General features: G+C 40.5%; 2 protein-coding genes across 4 annotated transcripts in view; one reads left to right on the top strand and one right to left on the bottom strand.

The window, feature by feature from the left end:
- Positions 1–1,138: 1,138 nt before the first annotated feature.
- Positions 1,139–12,608, bottom strand: diras1a (DIRAS family, GTP-binding RAS-like 1a). 2 transcript variants are annotated; one of them, XM_068707844.1, is made up of 4 exons: positions 12,438–12,608; positions 6,869–7,053; positions 6,591–6,761; positions 1,139–5,321 (listed from the first exon to the last, which is right to left on the bottom strand). In XM_068707844.1, the coding sequence occupies exons 2-4, from the start codon at positions 7,004–7,006 to the stop codon at positions 5,031–5,033; spliced, it is 600 nt and encodes a 199-aa protein (XP_068563945.1). In that variant the 5' UTR covers positions 7,007–7,053; positions 12,438–12,608; the 3' UTR covers positions 1,139–5,030. The 2 variants fall into 2 exon arrangements, with proteins under 2 accessions (XP_068563945.1, XP_068563946.1); XM_068707845.1 differs by having other exon boundaries at positions 12,364–12,447.
- A 4,330-nt stretch (positions 12,609–16,938) lies between these two features.
- The window catches only part of apc2 (APC regulator of WNT signaling pathway 2), a 46,194-nt gene continuing 43,710 nt past the window's right edge, over positions 16,939–19,422 (top strand). For both annotated transcript variants that reach the window (XM_068707839.1, XM_068707840.1), the window contains exon 1: positions 16,939–16,962. The gene's annotated coding sequence lies outside the window, so the exon portion shown is untranslated. The remainder of the gene's footprint in view (positions 16,963–19,422) is intronic.

Below are 19,422 nucleotides of genomic sequence, written 5' to 3'. Positions count from 1 at the left end.
ATGTTGTGGAAACACTGTGAACAAGTTCTGGAAAATGATCCCCAGAACAGAGTCGGAACCCTGTTTTCAAACGCAGTGAGCAGTAGTGTGATACTTCAGCCACCAGGCGGCAGCAGAACTGTTCTCTCGGGTATTAGCTGGAGGTAACTGCATCACTTCCAATGATGGGAACAGGATTAATGTGGTTATTAAGAAGGCTGGCGCTATGTCACGTTTAACCTTGACTCAGAAAAGAAGCTTTGGAGGAAAGAAACCACAAAAAAAACGGAATTCAGTTTGATGCTTTCAGTTGTTCAAAAACTGTGTCAAACAATGATGCCCCAAAACTTATGAATGATGGGATAATTACTTGTTTTCTCACTTGTGGGTTTAATTTGAGACCTAATTAGGAGAGTTATTGTCTATTTCGATGGTCTTTTTTTAGGAGGATCCTTTTATTCATGGACCAATAAGTGTTTTTATCCAGTGTTTTTCATTTAGTTGGGCTCCTGTGCTGTTGTTGTGACTCTTTTGTTATTTGTCGCTGTTTGTGTGATAAACCAGTTTCTCATTATTATTAATGAAAGCATGTAATTCAAAAATGAATGAATTTGCAGCACCTTTTTTTATTCTCATAAAGCTGCTTTCACACCTGTACTTCAGTTTGTTTGGAAAATTATCAATTATCAAAATTAACAAAAAGAAATTATTGCATTTTGGTTCTGGTCCGTTTCCTGTTCAAACTGGCTTTTTACAAAGGAACCAAGAGGAGGAAACATGAGATTGTACAAACAGACATGTGACTTGTTTATTGGACAGTTTCGGTGATTGTGTGAATGTGTTCAACTATTTAGAGAGCCCAACCATGTTGACGTTTAATTTGTTGTCTTAACTATTATCTGATATTCCAATTTACATGTTTTTTTCCAGAAATATTTCAGGGTTTCAACAAAATTCTAAATCTAATGTGGATTTGTGTTGTTCTTGTAATCACTGTATCTCAGATGTTTGCAGAGACTTAACTGGTTTTAGAGGTTTTAACATGAATTTACTGGGAGAGTGGTAGTGAAATGTGTGTGTATATGATAACGTATATGTCAAACAGGTTTTCATCAACTGTGTTTTAAAGAAACAGAGACTTTCTGTACAACAACGCTGTTTTTATTCATTCACTTTCTTCACGTGAGAGAAGTTTCCTTTTTTACCCTCAAAGCAAATGTGAAGCCACAGAACACAGAGCGTCACTGGGACTGCAGACTCAACGTCGTTTCAGTTTGTCCACAATATATTTAAAGAGGAAAGAAGATAAAAAACGACCTTCATCAATGTTTCTCTGCTGTTTTATAAAGGCGCTTTATACAAGATTGGGAGCATTTCTACTGCCTCTTAACGGCTCTCAACATGGCGACAACTGAGTCGGCAGCTAACGGTGCTAACAGTGCAAAGTATGGCAACAGTGCTGACGTTACATTTCCGCGATGACCGAATGCATTATCATCTGTAACAGCCGTATGAGCGCAGCGCAGCGCAGAGCGGCGGCCATTAGCTAGCCACCGCGGCACATTCACATGCACTAACATGCACTAAAAGCAAGCGTGGCTGGCCCGGCTATGTAAACAAAGCACAGAGAAGCATGGATTACCACACACACACACAGGGAGAGTGACTTCATTCTCTGCTCAGGTACACATCACTCCACTATATCTTTACATAGCAAATAGTTTGCTGGTTTATAAATGCTCTGAATATAGAATTTAGCACATTTATTGACCCTCCAATCACACATGTTATACATGTTTTTTTTAGATAAAATACCCTCACATTTTATTTGTTTGAAACCAAAAACCTCAATAAATTACATAAATAAATAAATAAATAAATACAAATGATTGTTGTCACAAATCTGGTGTAAAGAAGCTTTTGAAAAAAATAATTTAGACTGTGGGGAGATAACATAAAACAATAAATAAGTTGTATTAATTTGTCCTTGTTGGTCACCTGACCTTACTCTGCCTGCACACCTGTCCCCATTACCTCACTAGGATACATCTTTTACTCATTTAGCCCCACAGCATAAATATACCAGCCCAGTTACTAGTTCTCAGAGTAAAAACTTGTTTCCATCCACAAAGTAAATTTGATTTCATATTATAAGCCGCGACCATGTTGGCTCCACCCAGTCACAACAGCTCTCCAAGCTTACTAACTGCTAATTTTAGCAAATTAATTGGAGTGTGAAATTTAGCCGCTTTAAATGCTGGAGTGACCGGGCCACCGGTTCTGATGGATTTGTTTGATCTATTTTTGACGATAATTCCTGCTATGCGTGAGTGTTGGAGTTCTCTTTCCTGTTGCAAAGCGCTTTACTCAAGATAATTTAATTTAATAATTGAACTGTCTAAATATGATGGACCCCTAAATTGAACCACTGCTAAGTTCTACTGGGAGCTACGCTGTTTGTTTAAATCTCACACTTGTGAAAACTACATGAATATGCTACGGTAAGAATTTTTAAACTGGAACCTAAAGTTATTTATGTCCTTCCTGCAGCCCCAGCTTACTGAGTACAGTCACTTTTCATATTGCTAAAGCTGGAGTGGTAACAGGGAGGATGCGGTGATATCTCGGACACAAAACATGTCAAAAAGCTGATTTTACAGTGAAAGGGAACACATGGTACATTTTTCCAGAAGTGCATAAAATGTGATCAGCATGGACTCACTGACGTGTAAATCATATAACAGATGCAGGATGAACATGTGCTTATCGGCTTGTTGCTCTCCAACTTTAGTTTGTTGCATTTGTGCTTTGAAAAAGTTTTAAGCTCACTTATGTTTCGGAAAATTTACCAAACTGTCAAGTAAAGTGGTAGGAAAGGCAGTTCAAATATACAGCGGCTGCACACACGTGTGCTCATGTACAGTCCTCTTTCCTGCTAGTTAAAGGAACAGTTCAACATTTAAAAGTCCTCTTGTCTTGATTCTGCAGGAGGGATGTCAGCACAGAGAGACTTAGCTTAGCACAACAATCATTGAAGCACCTACATTACCTGCAATGCTACTCAACCTGCGTACAGTTATGAGGGAGATTGTGCCATGTTGTGCTAGCTAGCTAGTTAATGTAGCCAACATTTCAATTTGGATGATTGTGATGGAGCTTAGCCAGCAGTTTCCCCCTGCTTCCAGTATTTATGCTAAGCTAGGCTAAACGTGTCTCTCTGTCCTGGACAAACGGATATCCATCTGTAACATCTGACTCTGACGCCGTTTCCCAAAATGTTGCACTGTTCCTATAAATCATATTTACAGTTTGCACAGTTGCATGCTTCCACTGCTGCTCCATCAGCAGCTACTTGTTGGTGCTATCGGATGTTGTATCCGGTGAGTCTGACAGAGATAAAAACGGAGTGAAGGGCCGGCTTGTGCTTGTGGAAATCAATGAAGCCTTTTCGGAGTTTCCTGATGTACTAACAGCGTCTTCCGTTTCCTCTGCGGCCCTCTCAGCTTGCCAGACCACCTGTACTGTGTTTATGTGGAGGGTAAAGACCGTTAGCTTGCATGTGGGCATTCCTCTAATGACAGCAGGAAGCAGAGCCGACTCAGAGCAGGAAACATCCTGTCGTTTGCGGTCATAACCACCAAGAAGGGAATCGTAATGGAAAGGTCACTGGTCTTTTTAGATAAAGGAATACTTCACTGCAGTTTGGCCTTATCTATAGCTGCTTAATGGTTGAATTTATGATCAATACATGGTGAAAAGTCATAAGGCCGCTAGCCGTAAGGTGTGGTCGCAGTATGCAAAATTTAAACAAGTGCTCCCCTCCTCCACTAGGAGGCCCCAGCCAAACCCTATGCGAGGACTGTGGGCTAAACTAAAGTGCGCTTGATAGCAAGGTGACTATGTGGCAAATATATTAGCACGCTAACTGGGCTTCCCGAGGAGACATAATAGTGTTGAGTTACTCAAACTGATTTTTTCCTCCTGTTGTTGGCCTTGCTTTCTTTAAGTCCGTGTTTGGCGCAAGCGCTGCTAATTGACCATTTATTAAACCCAATGATTGTCCAATCATAGCTTAGCAGCTGTAACTATGGCACAGCAGAATTTGGAGTTTATTTTAAGCATTCCAAAAGAGTAAAAGTTTAAGGAGTTGATTATCTGACCCAAATAAGTGTCAAGTCTCAGGTTAGTTTTGGGCCATTTTGTTTACGTAAAGCTTGGGTTGGGTTCACGTTTACCCAATGCCCACTGGGAATAGTGTACCCATTGGGTTGCTTTAGACTTGCAAGCTAATGAAACGGTAACTGATGAAACAGAAAAAATACAAAGGTTTCTGGATATCAAATTGTGTAGTACCAGTTGGGTCTTAAAGGGTTTGAGTGTCAGTTTTAGGCCCATGCAGAACTTTAACTACATCTCAGCGTTTGCTATTAATCCTGGGTATTGTAGGAGCTGCTGAAACAAATCAGAGCTAGACTATGATCCAAAAAATTTACTTTATCTGTCAACACTTTTTAATCCACTTAATATTTGCAACTGCTTTACAACAATTTCCCATTGGGATAAATCAAGTTATATCTAACGTATCTTTTGCTTCTATAAATACAAGTTACATTCATGGCTTGGGTCAAGATTCACAATAAAATCAGTGGAGTATTCCTCTATTATAATATTATTGTAATCGTTGGTGGTGGTAGCTGTTAGATGGGTCTGTATATATATATATCTATATATATATAGATATATATATATAGATATATTTTTTATACGTATTTTGGGGCCACAAACACAATCCAGTTCAGGGCCAGAAGGAGCCCCAAGGCCCTGGTATAAATAAAAGTTTTCATTATCAGTCGGTCTCATCATTTTGTTCCTCGGGGCTTTAGTGTTCAGACGGATGGTGGAGGAGAGCCATCAAACAAGACCCATCCTCCGTAATGCAGAGCTGGGGAAAGATGGGAGGGGGAGTCTCTATGGGAGCTCGTCAGCAGACTTCCCCTCCTGCCTCCTCTGCTGTTTCCACATCTCCACAGTGAGTCTGCCGCCCGCCCGCTCTACATGATGCTACACTTGCCCTTCAACTTGTCGGCTCGTTTTTGTTTTCCCGAGCGCTTGCCGTCGATGCTCAGGCTCATGTCCCTCTTCTTCTCCAGGGACAGCAGCTCCTGAAACAGTTCCTTCACGTTGGAGTTCGTCTTGGCCGACGTCTCCATGAAGGCACACTTCCAGGTGGCGGCCTGAGCCTCGGCCTCCTTCCTCTCCACCTCGCGCTGGGCCGTCTCGTCACTTTTGTTGCCCACAAGCATGATGGGAATGGACTCCACCGTACCTTTGATGGCCAGAACCTGGAGGGATCACGTCAACACAACCTATTTAGAGAACATTCCTGATGCAGCTCTACATTTTTCAAACTTCAACTGTAGTAAAAATCTTCAGAAATAAACATTAAGCGAAGAAAGTACAGCCCTTTTGTTTTACTGGTGCTTAACAGAAACTGATATATATTATCAGTATTTTATTTGGAGCTGAATTTCAAAGAACCTCAAAGCTCGTCTGTATGTAGAAAATCAAACCAAGTTAATGTAGCTAATTACTCATCACATCCAAAAGTAAAATAATGATTAGTGACTGCTACTATGTAGTTTTTCCCAATTATGGTTCTCACGACAAACTGCTGCTGAGTCACAACTAACAGTCAAAGTTGAAGATATCTGATATCTAATGGTCCTGTTGACAACTGTTTCACTTTGGCTATTGAACTAACGTAAGTCAGCATCACATGAGCACACAAAAGCTAACGTGACATGAGCTAACATACGCTAGCAGTTTAACAGGACAAGCTGCTGCTTAGCTCTGAAGCTTGTCTTGTCCTGATTAAAAATGATGACGTTAAATACTGAAGTGAGGCACTTTAATGCACAACAAGAGAGTCCAACTGTTTGCTATCTGCTGCTGTGAGCTGTCGGTCACGACTCCACTGCTATCTAGCTAACATGATGGATTGGTATCTATTCATAGGTCTAACGATGGACCTATTTATAGATTCTACAGATTTAAATTTGAATAAATCAAAAATAATTGAACTTGGTAATTTTACTTTTTCTGGAAGCCATATCACACACTATACTGCTACATGATTCTAATATAATATATACATTATGTGTTTTTTATGTCTCATAAATCGCTGAACAACAGAGTGACATTTTTAACAATTCTTCGGCTTTTAGTGCATGTTTACTAGATAGCACCTTCAATGTGTCTTTTAGCAAACATCAAACTCATTGAATTAACATTAATTGACTCCAGCTGATAAAATCTAAACATGAGAAGCCTTAATGTCATGCATGATAACTGGATGCAGAGGTTGAAGAGACGGACAAGCCTCTGGATTTCTTATTTAAATGTCCAACAGTACACAAGAGAAGAGAACATCAGGGGTTCCTGCAGCTTATTATAACGGAGGCAGCCTACCTTACCTGGAATAAAGACCACCCTTGCTAACATCAAAAGAAAATAATTATACCTTTTATGAAATATTCTTGAGGATAAAAAAAGACTCTACAGTAATTGTAACTGTTGGTCGGTCACCTAGAAACTAAATGAAAGACTCTGACCTGCTGGTAAATGGGTTTCAGCTCTTCCAGTGATTGGCGGCTGGTGATGGAGAAGACCAGGATGAAGGCGTGGCCCTTGGAGATGGAAAGGCGCTGCATGGCTGGAAACTGGTGACTTCCTGTTGTGTCGGTGATCTGCAGCGTGCAGACGCTCTTATCACAGCTGATCACCTGCAGAGAGAACCAGTAATGATCAAAATTCTACAAGTCTTTATCACGAGAGCTTAAATGACACATACGCAGGGTGTTTAAATTAAAAAAATGTTTTCATGTCTTACCTGTCTGTATGTGTCCTCCACAGTGGGGATGTAGGTGTCTCTGAAGGTGCCTTTCACGAACCGAAGGACCAGCGAGCTCTTCCCCACCCCGCCGGCTCCGAACACCACCACCCGGTAGTCGTTGCTCTGCTCTGGCATTCTGGGAGTGTGAGTGTGCCTGCTGCTCTGGATAGCTGAACTGTATGCTGAGAAGGAGATGGAAAGAGGAAAAGTTGAATCACGGCAGAAATTAAGGAGAAACCTGGATGTGAATTTAAAGCACACATCATTTAATGTTGTAGTCCAAGTATACATATTACGTGTGATGTCTCGAGTTTCAGGTTGATTTAAATTCTTTTCAGAAATGTTTTGGTCGATTTTTCCAAGATGGACATCACCCTTTTTTGGGAAATCAACCAAATAAAATGAATAGTAATAGAAAAGAGAATATCTGGTAATACTTTAGAAGCAGGAGTAAAAGGGTAAGCGGGAAATGAGCATAAACTCTACTCACACTGTTCCTACAGAGCGAGGCAGGAACAGACAAACGATCTGAATGTAATTAGTCTGAGTGCCATCAACAGTAACTGGTAAATGAAAACCACTCTGGTGGTTTTATTCTGGGAGAGTCCTTCAGCTGGACGCCCGACCTACTCAAAGTGCAGATTATCTCCATTACAATGAGCATGTCATTTAGAAGCTTCAGTGCATCAGGCCCCCTACTCATTATGTTCAGCAAGCCCAGCAGCCGATAGTTCGGCTGTTTGGTTCAGGTTAGCTGACTGATGTTTTATTTCTTTAGCAGCTAAACAAGTTAGCTTAAAGTTCAATTTAGCAGCTAAACATGTAGCCTAAAGTTAGATTTAGATTTAGTTAAAGCACTTTGGTGAAGGCTCACTAATGATATATATGAGATATATGAGGTGAAGGTTATAAATACATACAAGCTAGCTCTTGGTAGCTTTGGTAGATGGTTTTAGCGATTGTTCCAGGTTAGCTAACCGGTCAAGTGATAAAATTGTTCAATTTTGTAGCTTAAACTGTTCAGTTGAGCAGGTTTTTGATTCAAGTTTGCAAACAGTTCAGTTAAGCACATTTGTTGGTTCAGGTTAGCGAATGGTATATCAATAATTATAATTCAATATATACATAGAAACTCAAAATACATTTTCCAAGTCAATGCTTCATTTATCTTATGCGATTTGTAGTGCTAGCTAAATCGCTAGCACTCCAAACACACTTATAGCTGTGTGTTTGGATTTCAGCTGGTAAAACTGAAGAATGTGGCTGAGGTCTTATTTATTTATTTATTCACAGTTCAATTTAGCTGTTTGTTTTATTTCAGGTTGGCTTCAATTTAGCAGCTAAATCACTTTGTACATTGTAGTGACTTGTTCACAAACTTTGTGTTTTTGTTAGTTCTGTGTAGCTTCATACTATCTTGTGTTCAGCTGAACAATATTTGAATGCAAGCAAGAAAACTTAAACATGTGAATGGTGTATATGATAGGCCTGCTGTATATGAACCTGTGTGTTTTCTATGTGACAGACAATAAGTGATGAATAAATGCTGCTGTGACGAGCCTGTTTTGTGTTGCAGCTGCAGCTCTGTGACATTTAAATCTTCGGCGTCCGCAACACGTGGACATCTGATGAGCGCCTCGCCCCCTCTGAACTCTCACAGCGTATTCACAGATAACGTGACAAACGGGAATGGATTAAAAAAGACGGAGCGAAGGGCCTCTGGGAGTTTCCCAGCATGCCGAGCTGTATTCCCCCCCCCCCCCCCCCCCCCCCGGCAGAATGATTAACGAGCATCGATTAGAGCTTTGCATCTTGTTGAAGAAGAGAGCTGATAAAAAGGAGGAGGAAAGACTACTGAAGGGGTTTCAACACGATTTATTACGATGCCAGGCCCCCGTCAAAAAAACAAACAAAAAAAAAACACTTGCGACTGGGCTTTACAACTTTTCTGGTGAAAAAAAAAAGCGTGATTTCCCTGTAATACATCTCTGATCTACTTCTTTATCTACTCCCACTCACACAGGACAGCCTCCCACAGCTCACAGATCCAGACTGTAATAACGTCTGTAGAACAGGAGATACCGTAACACCATCCGGTTCTTTCCACCCACTGCTTCTCGCTGTATGAGCCAAGCTGACGGTCTACCTTTCAAACAGCATAAGGGTTCTGTAGACCTGTTCCTGTATGCGTCTATGTATAACTTAGCAAATTCACACTTTTCGCATTAATTACCAGTGCAAATAACACTCAGATCTATTAAAGACAACACTCAGGGTCAGGATCTCTGCATCGGTCAGACTTAAGAAACATTACAGAACTAAAGTCTCAGTAAACCTCAGTCCAGTTTGTAAATCAACAACATGGCTAGACTGCATCTACATTTCAGTCAATCTCAAAAGCTTCTGGGATGCTTTGACACATTTTGGTATCGGTTGAAATACTGTCCTGACCAGCCGAGCGGTTTATAGACCCCGGGTCTTGAAGTGTGGACAAATAGCTGGACCCCCCCCCCCCAACTCCCTGCGCCTGTTAACCAGAACTAAAGAAGCCCTTTTGAAGAGAGGTCAAATATATCGAGAGTCCAGCTGCCTTTTTGACTCCTGGATAACTCATCAGGCTTTCTTCTAACTGACACAAACACCAGACTGCATGTAAAAAAAAATTGTGTTTCTCGTGTTTGAATTCAGATCAGCTGCTGCTGTTCAGAGCTGAACGTCTCAGTCAGAACACTGACATCAGCACTCATTATCTCCACCACGAATTTAGACCAGTGACTAATCAGCAGCTCGTTAATCAATCACGCACACGCACACGCACCTGCCTCCTGATAGCATCCATTGTGTTTCTGGATGTAACCATGGGAGCATCTGAATGTGCGTGTGTGTGCGTGTGTGAGTTGTCTGGTTGCCGTGGCGACGCTGCTCGGAGGAGAGGAGCGAGAGACAGACAGCGGAGATTTATACACTCGCAGAGAAGTGCAAACGTGTCATCATCGGCAGGGCCGTTGCCGTGGTTACCCGCCTGCCCACATCATCTGACGTCACTTCCTGTGCGGAGGCGGACGGCAGGGAAAACACCACTGACTGAACCAGAGGCATCAGAGCTACAGGAATAAATCTGCTTTCATCACTCACGGAACAAAACTGTAAAATATAATATACACAGTGAGATTATTATTCATTTATGTTAGGACTTTGTTGATATCAGTCTGCCTCATACTTGATTAGGAAAGAAACACCATTAAAAAAAGGGAAGGCAGTAAAAATAACTCTGCTGACACAGCTCAACTGCAGCCACAGTAACGACTCTATCAGGCTGTAATGTTCACTAGACACCATCTGAGCTGATGGACGGATGACAAACTGACAGACATCCTTAATGTTCCTAGTCTGAGTCCCAGTTCAAGAGGACACAATAACTCCCACACGAAATGCAAGGAGGAAGTAAAATGATAGTTGAGTTGTGAGGTGATTTTCTTTTCCTCCCCCTGTACTATATTCTCATTTAATTTCTTTCTTTAAACAATCTCCTCAGCGTCACCTTCGTTCCACTTTTGTTTGGCGGACGTATCTTAATACTACAATACCCATAAGACTCCTTCAGTAAGAAACAAGTCACAGTTGACCCAGAATTTAAAATTGAATCATCTTTAGCTTAGGCTCTGTCATTGGGTGTTTGTTCGTCGGTGAAATGCATACTGGGAGTGGTAGTTCACTTCCCCTGCTTAATTTTTTTATGTCCACAGGTGTAACGAGCTGAGACAGTGTGATGAACCAACGAGGACCTCTGTTCTGTCCTCATTTAGTTTGAAGAGTTGGTTGGATTGATGAGGTTTAGGCATGAGGAGGGAGATTGGTTTGGGTTAGGGGAAGAATATCAAGGTAAGCCAATCAGAGGGAGAGTAGGTCGGGTCAAGCCTTCGCCATAGTAGGAAGAAAAAAACATATCAGTGTGCAAACTGGAATCAGTACATAGTGTACCACCGTGCACAAAATACATGATGGTGGTGCTACCGGAAAATCAATGACTAAATCAAATCAGTTGTTCTCACATGTCACATTTCATACAAATGTGGGAGGTAATAACGTGAGTGTATGACAATAGCCAATAGTGTCTGAGTAAAGACAGCAGGCTAATGTGCTGCCACCAGCATGCTAATATTCTAGAATGCTATGCTAGCTAATCAACAGCAGGAAGCAATCAGCACAAGTGGTGTCATTTTTCCTACTCTCTAAAATAAGAAGGTGTAAACTTTACGACATCAGACTGACAGGAGAAGCAGAACGAGAATAGATATCACACACACACACGCACACACACACACGCACACACACACACACACACACACACACACACACACACACACACACACACACACACACACACACACACACACAACCACACACAGTGTTTTGTCTCCTGCACTGATAAAACTGAATCCCTGTAGACCTGTGTTGTGTGTGTGTGTGTGTGTGTGTGTGTGTAAGTGTGTAAGTGTAGGTGTGTGTGTGAGGGTGTATGTTGCAGTTTCACACCTTCAGTTTGACTCCTCACATTCATCTCACTCACAGTTTCTACTGAACATTTCCAGGTTTAATATTCTCCTGTCCATTTCCTACACATTGTATTATAAATATAATACTAGATATAATTATATAATTATAATTTTATGTGTTTCTGAGTCTGTACTCGTATCAGCAGTGCCAGTGTACCAGTGGAAGTCATAGTACCAGTTATACATTGTAGCTAGTAGAACTAACAATAGTAATGATAATACCGGTAATTAGTTTAATCACAAGTAAAACTTCTTCTTTTAAACTCAAAGACTGAGCAGAGACTGTTGCGCCACAATATCTTATTTCATCACGTTACTATAATATTTGTATGTAGCTGCAGTATACTATAATATAAGTATATTACTTAATGCATCCGGAACAATTATCCAATAACATGATATAAATGGCCATTTTGCTGCAGGATGGATTTTTTCAGGTTTTTTTATACTTCAATAGGCTTCATGTTACCAGGCTACTTCTGTAACCTATTAATGCAGTATTATTTCATTGCCTACTTTTGCATCAGTTAAGTATCTGACTACTGATTCCATCACTGCTTATACTACTCTGAGGAGTATTTAGACTGTATCATATTTATCTTTATCATTAAAGTATTCCTATATCTACATCGGTGATGATATTTGACGGCAGTAACAGACTTTCGTGCTCTCTGTCTTCACAAAACACAACATACTTATATGCTACAAAACACACACACACACACACACACACACAGCTGACCTGCTGCTTTGTTCTCAGTTTCAATCAGCAGCAGGGCATCATTATCTCCTCACATCATGGTAATCAGTCTGACTCCCATTCAAAGTAAGGACGGGCACGCGCACAGCTGGGCACGCGCCCCCAGTAGTTTGGATGAACGTGCACACACACACACACACACACACACACACACACACACATATACAGATACGTACACAGTGATGACTGCTGTCTGTCCTGCTCCCCTCTGTCGGTGTGTGAGTGTCGGCTGTGATGTCTGCGGACTCACCGTGTCTCCTCAGGCGGGGTCCTCGGTCTCTCTGTGTGCGGGGTCTGTCTACTCTGGAGCGGCTGTGAGCATGCTGAACCCTCCGCTCTCTGACTCACAGCATCAGCATCATCATCATCATCATCATCATCAGAGCTGCTGCTGATCAGAACACATCAGCCCTCCTCTTCCTCCTCCCACCACCAGCATCACCTCCTCCTCCCTCCGCTCCGCCGGCGAAAAAACAGGAAACAAGACTTTCGCTCGGGTTTTTTCTTTTGATTTTCACAATAAAAGATAGATAGCGAGAACAATAGATGGATACGTTATTCATCCCGCAAGAGGACATTTGTTTGTTACAGCAGCAAATAATATACTAAAGCAATTAAAGTAACAGAGTAAAAAATTTAAATATTAAGTATAAAGGATAGAAATGCACAATATATACACAAAAAATAACAGAGTAAAAATATTAAATATAAAAAATGTACAGTATATACAATTAAATAGTATGGCAATATTAACTGAGCAAAAATATAAAGTAGTGCAAAGATTAACCACAGCAACAAACAACAGTGCAGCAGTGTTATAGTCTTGTGGATGATTTGACCAGAGGTGATTTATTATAAAGTCTTATAGCAGAGGGCAGGAATGTTCTCCTGTATCTGTCCTTGTGACAGCAGAGCTGGATGAGTCTGTTGGAGAAAGTGCTCCGCTGTCCCTGCAGTAGGTGGTGGAGAGGGTGATCCGGGTTATCCAATACGGATAATAGTTTCTTCAATGTCTCCACCACCTTTTCTAGTTTGCAGCCGATGATGGAGCCAGCCTTCTTAACCAGTTTGTTAAAGTCTGTTGGTGTCTCCGGCTCCAATGCTGCTCCCCCAGCAGACTACGGCGAAGTACAGTGCACTGTCCACAACAGACTGGTAGAACATCTCCAACATCTTGCTGCACACGTCGAAGGATCGAAGTTTCCTCAAGAAAAAGAGTCGACTCATCCCCTTCTTGTACAGCGTTGATGTTGGTCTTCCAGTTCAGTCTGTTGTCAATGGAGACACCCAGGTACTTGTACTCCTTCACCATGTCCACGTCCTCTCCCAGAACTCTCAGCGGTTGTGGAGACGTCGTCTTCCTCCTGAAGTCGACCACCATCTCTCTGGTCTTGGCCACGTTCAGAAGCAGGTGATTTCTACCGGCCCACTCCACAAAGTCATCCACCACTGCCCTGTACTCCTCCTCCCGTCCGTCCCTTATACACCCGACCACTGCAGAGTCATCAGAGAACTTCTGCAGATGGCATGACCCCGAGTTGTACTGGAAGTCAGAGGTGTATAAGGTGAACAGGAAGGGAGACAGAACAGTTCCCTGTGGAGCTCCAGACAGCACACGGCCCAGACGGACAAACTGTGGTCTGCCTGTGAGGTAGTCAGTGATCCAGGAGACGGTGGACGTGTCTACCCACACCACCTGCAGCTTCTCACTCAGCAGCAGTGGTATGATGGTGTTGAGTGCACTGGAGAAATCAAAGAAAGTGATTCTCACAAAGCCACCGGTTCCTCGTTGCAGCAGGTAGATGATGGCGTCGTCCACTCCCACAGCAGCTTCATCACATCAGATGTGAGGGCAACTGGTCGGTAGTCGTTGAGGCCAGATGGAGTAGACAAAAGCACGATATCGCTCAACCTACATGTGTCAAACATTGTCAAAACCATTAATTTCCTGCATGAAATCCAAACAGTTGGAACAAGCAGGCATTCAAATCCCTTAAAGTAAGATAACACATAAAAATCCAGCCATATAGAAGACTTGTTATAGTTTTAAAATGTTATGTCATGTAATATTCTGATGTCAGACAACCATTCTGGTAAAATACAGATTACAATAAATTAACTACATATAATATGAAATAAAATAGTTTTTACTTTTATTTTGAAGGCTGTAACTGCGAAGCGGAAGTCTTATTTTCAGCTCGCACCTTGACATCTCATCATCATCATCATCGTCCTCCAAAGTATAAATACATTTTCCCTCCACCTCCATCAGCGTCACTCATGCGTCATCAACAGAAAAAGTAGAATGGAGTAAAAAAACATTATGAAACATGAATAACATTACACTAGAAACAGATACACTGTAATGATGAAGTATATTTGAATGACGAGAATTAAAGATCTTGGTTTTTGAAATAGCAGTTAATTAAAATATGATTGTCACTTATCATACAGTATTTCAGATCATTTCAGATTGTATCAGAGACAGAACTGCAGATAATTTATTATTACAATTTTGTTTTACAGAAACTGAGTTTTGAAAAAAGAAATAAAATAGTGAGATAGAATATTTAATATTTTCATTCTAGACATCTATGACAGTGACAGAAAGACACTAAACAAGCAGGACAAGCTGTTTTGGAAGAAGTACTTTACTGAAGTAAAAATACTAATACGCTGCAATACTAGTGTGCAGGTCCAGACTTTTTTAATCCACCCACTCCACCAAGGATGACTGCCTGAAGATGGAAACGGAGAGTAGCAAGTTGCCAAATCTGCCTGATATCATGGCAAATACTGCACTAAGTTAAAGTCCTGCCTTAAAAAATATGTAAGTATTACCGGCAAAAAGGTACTCAACCTAAGTAAAACGATTCACTGTGCATTAAAATCTTTCCTGTCAGTGTTTTACTACATGAAGTGTCTAGATTAATAATGCTACATTAATGTGTATGTTGCATTTTACTGTTTAAAGTTCAGGGCTGACAGCAGTGAGTGACCAACAACTGATTCATTGTTGTCACATGTTGCATCAGGAGAAACTGTGGATGTTTCTGTCAGTCTCACTGTGAAGAGAAATTAAAAACAAAATCATGAAGCTGATCCCAAGACCTGTGGCTACCTCTAGTGGACAGTTGGAGTACTGCAAAAGAAAACAAATGAAACACACACACGTCTATGTATATATACAGTATATACTCACAATTGTAATTCTGGTTGAACAACCAGCTTTGGGCAATACTGTACCTCAGTGGTTAGACAAACCAGAGATCCAAATTCGGCCTTCCTGCAAAAAGCTAGAGCCCGTCTTTATAGTTCTGCTGCGGGACTTCAACTCTGCAACGACGGAGAAACCTGGAGGGTGATTGGAAGGGAACGGGCCTGCCTGATCTGAACCTGAGTGGTGCTTTGTTTTGTGACTTCTTTCCATGAATTGGCCATAACAAACACGATGTTTCAGCACAGGCTGAGTCATTAGTACTTGGTGGTATCAGATGAATTTGGACACCTCGATCGATGAGGGACTTTGTGGTCGTATCGTCAGATCTTTATGTCTGTATGTCCGGGACACTCAAGGGTAAAGAGAGGAACAAGAGCTAGTCAACTGATCACCACCTGGTGGGGAGTTGGATCAGATGGAGGAAGTAGACTTCCAGACAGACCTGGTTAATCCAAAACTGGAGTGAGGGTGAACTGGGAACAGCTCAAGCCCCTCCCTGTCCACAACATCTAGTGGGCAGTGGAAGTACTGCCAAATGGTTGGATTAGATATAAAAATGTCTATGAAAATATAGCTTTTAGTTTTAGGTTTAAGTTTTAGTTTTAGTTTTTAGTCTAGAAAAATAGTAATGAGCTCCTCAATTTATTTAGTTGATTCAATTCTTTTTGATTAAAATATGTTCTGTTTAAACAAATATAAACAAAAAAAGTAAAATTGATTAAATAATTAGTCAAATGAATTATGAAAGAATTATGAAAAATGTACATATCAGTAAATAAAACACACAAACTAGTTTTATATTTATTTTGGTCCTATTTCAAAGTAATTTCATTATTTTTTTTGCAGTATGGATTAGAATGAACCATACAGTGTTCAGGAGATCACCCAAGGAGGAGGAATCAGATTTGTTTTTTAAATCTAACCATAAAAGTTATAATTTGGATATGTGTTGTGGAAATGCAACTAAAATGGCATATCTTTGTTACCAAGCAAACAAAAGGCCATGTTGATTCATTTTCAAATGAAGAATACATTTATACGTAAACGCCCATTGTGACATTTATGTAACATTTCAGATCTTTGGCTCTAGGGCGTGGTATTTAGAAAATATTTTCAGAAATGTGTTCCATGTGGTCCGTTTCGTCTGTTTTATATCCCCTATAATTTCCCTCTAAAGAAACATTGCTTTGGGTTCTTGGGTTAAATGATTCCCTAAAGACAGGCGATGATGGGAGAGGGTATGAGCAGAATATTTATTTTGGTCATTACAGATGACAGTGGCTTATTTATTATTTGGTGTTCCTTTGTTTTTAATAATCAGAAATGGGCCTTGAATTACAAAAGGTTCATAGTATTGAGTGTTTTTGATTGAAATGAATATATGTTTCATAAAGAGATGAAATAGCAGAGACCTACACTTACACTGCGTTAACAGCATCCCCCCCTCCTCTCCCTCCATCTCTCCCCTCCTCTCCCTCTCTCTCTCTCTCTCTCTCTCTCTCTCTCTCTCTCTCTCTCTCTCTCAGTGATCTTCAGCTCAGCTCGGAGTCATGAGGTAAGAGCAGACCGCTCCTTATATTTCTGCCTTTAACTCACATTGATCTCGTATTGCATGTATATATATATTTTTAACCCGGGATAAACCGTCTGTACCGACCCGCCTGGCCTCCGTTTGGCCCGACTCGGTCCGGTTCTTCCCGGCTGTGCAGCTAAAAAAGCTGCGAATTAAAGACAATACGAGGCTCGTCGATCAGCGCCGATCAGACGGGAGGAGGCTGGTGGGTCCGGATTACAAAACCTGCATCTTTTAAATCCGATTTTTAAAGGTTTTAATGATATGTTTATGGATTAAACTCGGTTTATAAAGCTGCGTATGATCATCTTTTCATTTAGGCTAATTCCTCATTATGCGTATGCTTTTTTTGTTGCGGGATGCGTCCTATTTTCTTTCTCCTCCCTCATGCGGGCACAGGGATGGAGGATGGAGGAGCTGATGAATCATAGATGTCGTCAGAACAGAAAACAAAAAACAAAAAAACACACATTTCAGAGGTCAAACGTTAAAACAGAAAAACAGAAGAAGAAACATAGTTCACAATATTATTTTGTAAATAAAACGATGGATTTGTCTCTGTTAGAAATACATCAAATTATTTGCATCTGCGTGCAAACTCGATTTTTCCCACGTGAACGTGTCGAGCTCGTCCATGTTGAATCAAACATGTGAATATGTGTTGGATTTGATTTCAGGTGGTTTATTTTGTTTCCGGCTGGTTGATGATTTGAGGCCTTGCGCGTCTCCTGCGGTCTGTCCCAGTCTGTGCTGGTTTCACTGGTTTATTATGACGGCCTGTGCTGCTTCGTGCAGGGAGGCTTCAGGGCTGTTTAATAGGCTGCTCATGTATTCCGTTTGTCTCAGTGTGCCTTTATAGTCTCTCTTGTTCATGTTTAAGTGTTTTTAACGTTTGTTTTTACGGAGGGATCGCTTTATTCGGTTCATATTATTATGAGTAGTTCTGTCTGTTGGCCTATTTATTGTTGATTTATGGATCTGGTATGAAAAGTAAATCCAGTAAAAGGTGGAAATAAAAATAATAAAGGGACTCTGCTGAGGATGTTTGCTTTCAAATCTTTTCTATGTTTGGTTTGTTGGATTCACATTAATCTATTTGGCTTTTTTAAATCTGTTTTATGAAGTGATGAAAAGAAATGGGGGAATCCTGTTAATATTTATCCAAGAGATAAATGTAAAGATAAAAACAAGAAAAATGAAGCTATATAGCTTATCAAACACTAGTACGATGTTAAACAAGGTGGCGTGAAGGGTTTTGCTGAGTGTGGTTCATACACAATGCATGAGAATCTTTGATAATAATCACAGTAATGCTATAATGCTAATTGATATGACGCTCTATGAAAAGCACAAACTTTGAATCCTTAGATTATAGTCGAATGTTATTTAGTTTGTCTAATGTTTACCTCCACTAGAGAGGAGACAGAGTGGACATGAAGGAAAGGTGACGTTGAGGTCACATGGTCAGCATCATAAATCAATGTGAAACTACGCAGGTTGAGGTTTTGGAATGTACTGGTGTTGTTAAAAAGCTTGACAACAGTCTGGCTGTAAATGTGCCGGAATCTGGTGTATTCACAAAATATATGCATTTTAAGTCTTCCATATATATATATATATATATATATATATATATATATATATATATATATATATATATATATATATATATATCTGCTGGAAGGCTTTAAGCCACATATGGACGTTTTAAAATAAAGTTGTACATGCTATTTATAATGAGAGGGTAACATTTAGTTCTGAGGAGGTTTATCTGGAGATTTAGATGATTTTTCTGATCATTGTTGTTGATACTGAGTCTGACGGAGGATGACGGATGTTGGATGGAGGGTGTGGCTCCTCTTCTGTCTAAGATCTCTTATTTACTGATGGACATCATTATAAAACTGAGAGAAAATGTCACATGAAATCCAGAGTTTCAACCTGGAAGTCAAAAGAGAAGCTTCAGTTTAATCAGATTCACAGTTTACAAAATGAAAAGAGAGAAACCAGAGTGGAGATTTCAGCTGTTGGTTTCAGGGCTGCAATCTGGATTTTTGACAAACACTGAGTTCTTAATAAGTGCTTAATAAGGCTTAATAAGTCTTAATAAGGGCGACAAATGGTGCTACTACAAGGTCACCACAACGGAAATGCTGGAATTGAGGCCTGCATTGTAAACTATTAGTTGAATGCATGTGATATGGTGACCCGATTGCCATCAACATTCAAAGTTACATAAAGTAACAGCTTGTAAAAACCTCCACATCGCCCAAAACACACGTTAATTAACCTGCAGAGACTTTGCAGAGAGATAATCCATCAATGTCCACGCAGTTATTCAATGCTACTCTAGTCAAAGCTTAACTTGGTACATCAAATTTAGCCTCCAGTAATCCAAAAGTGTCTGTATAAATCTATAAAATATCTATATTCTACCTTTTG

Source organism: Cebidichthys violaceus, unplaced genomic scaffold, assembly GCF_023349555.1.
Source record: "Cebidichthys violaceus isolate CVI_PGR_0920_01 unplaced genomic scaffold, fCebVio1.0.p SCAF_13, whole genome shotgun sequence".
Taxonomy (NCBI): Eukaryota; Metazoa; Chordata; class Actinopteri; order Perciformes; family Stichaeidae; genus Cebidichthys; species Cebidichthys violaceus.
The sequence above is the reverse complement of the archived record's forward strand: the minus strand, read 5'-3'. Positions and strand labels throughout refer to the sequence as shown.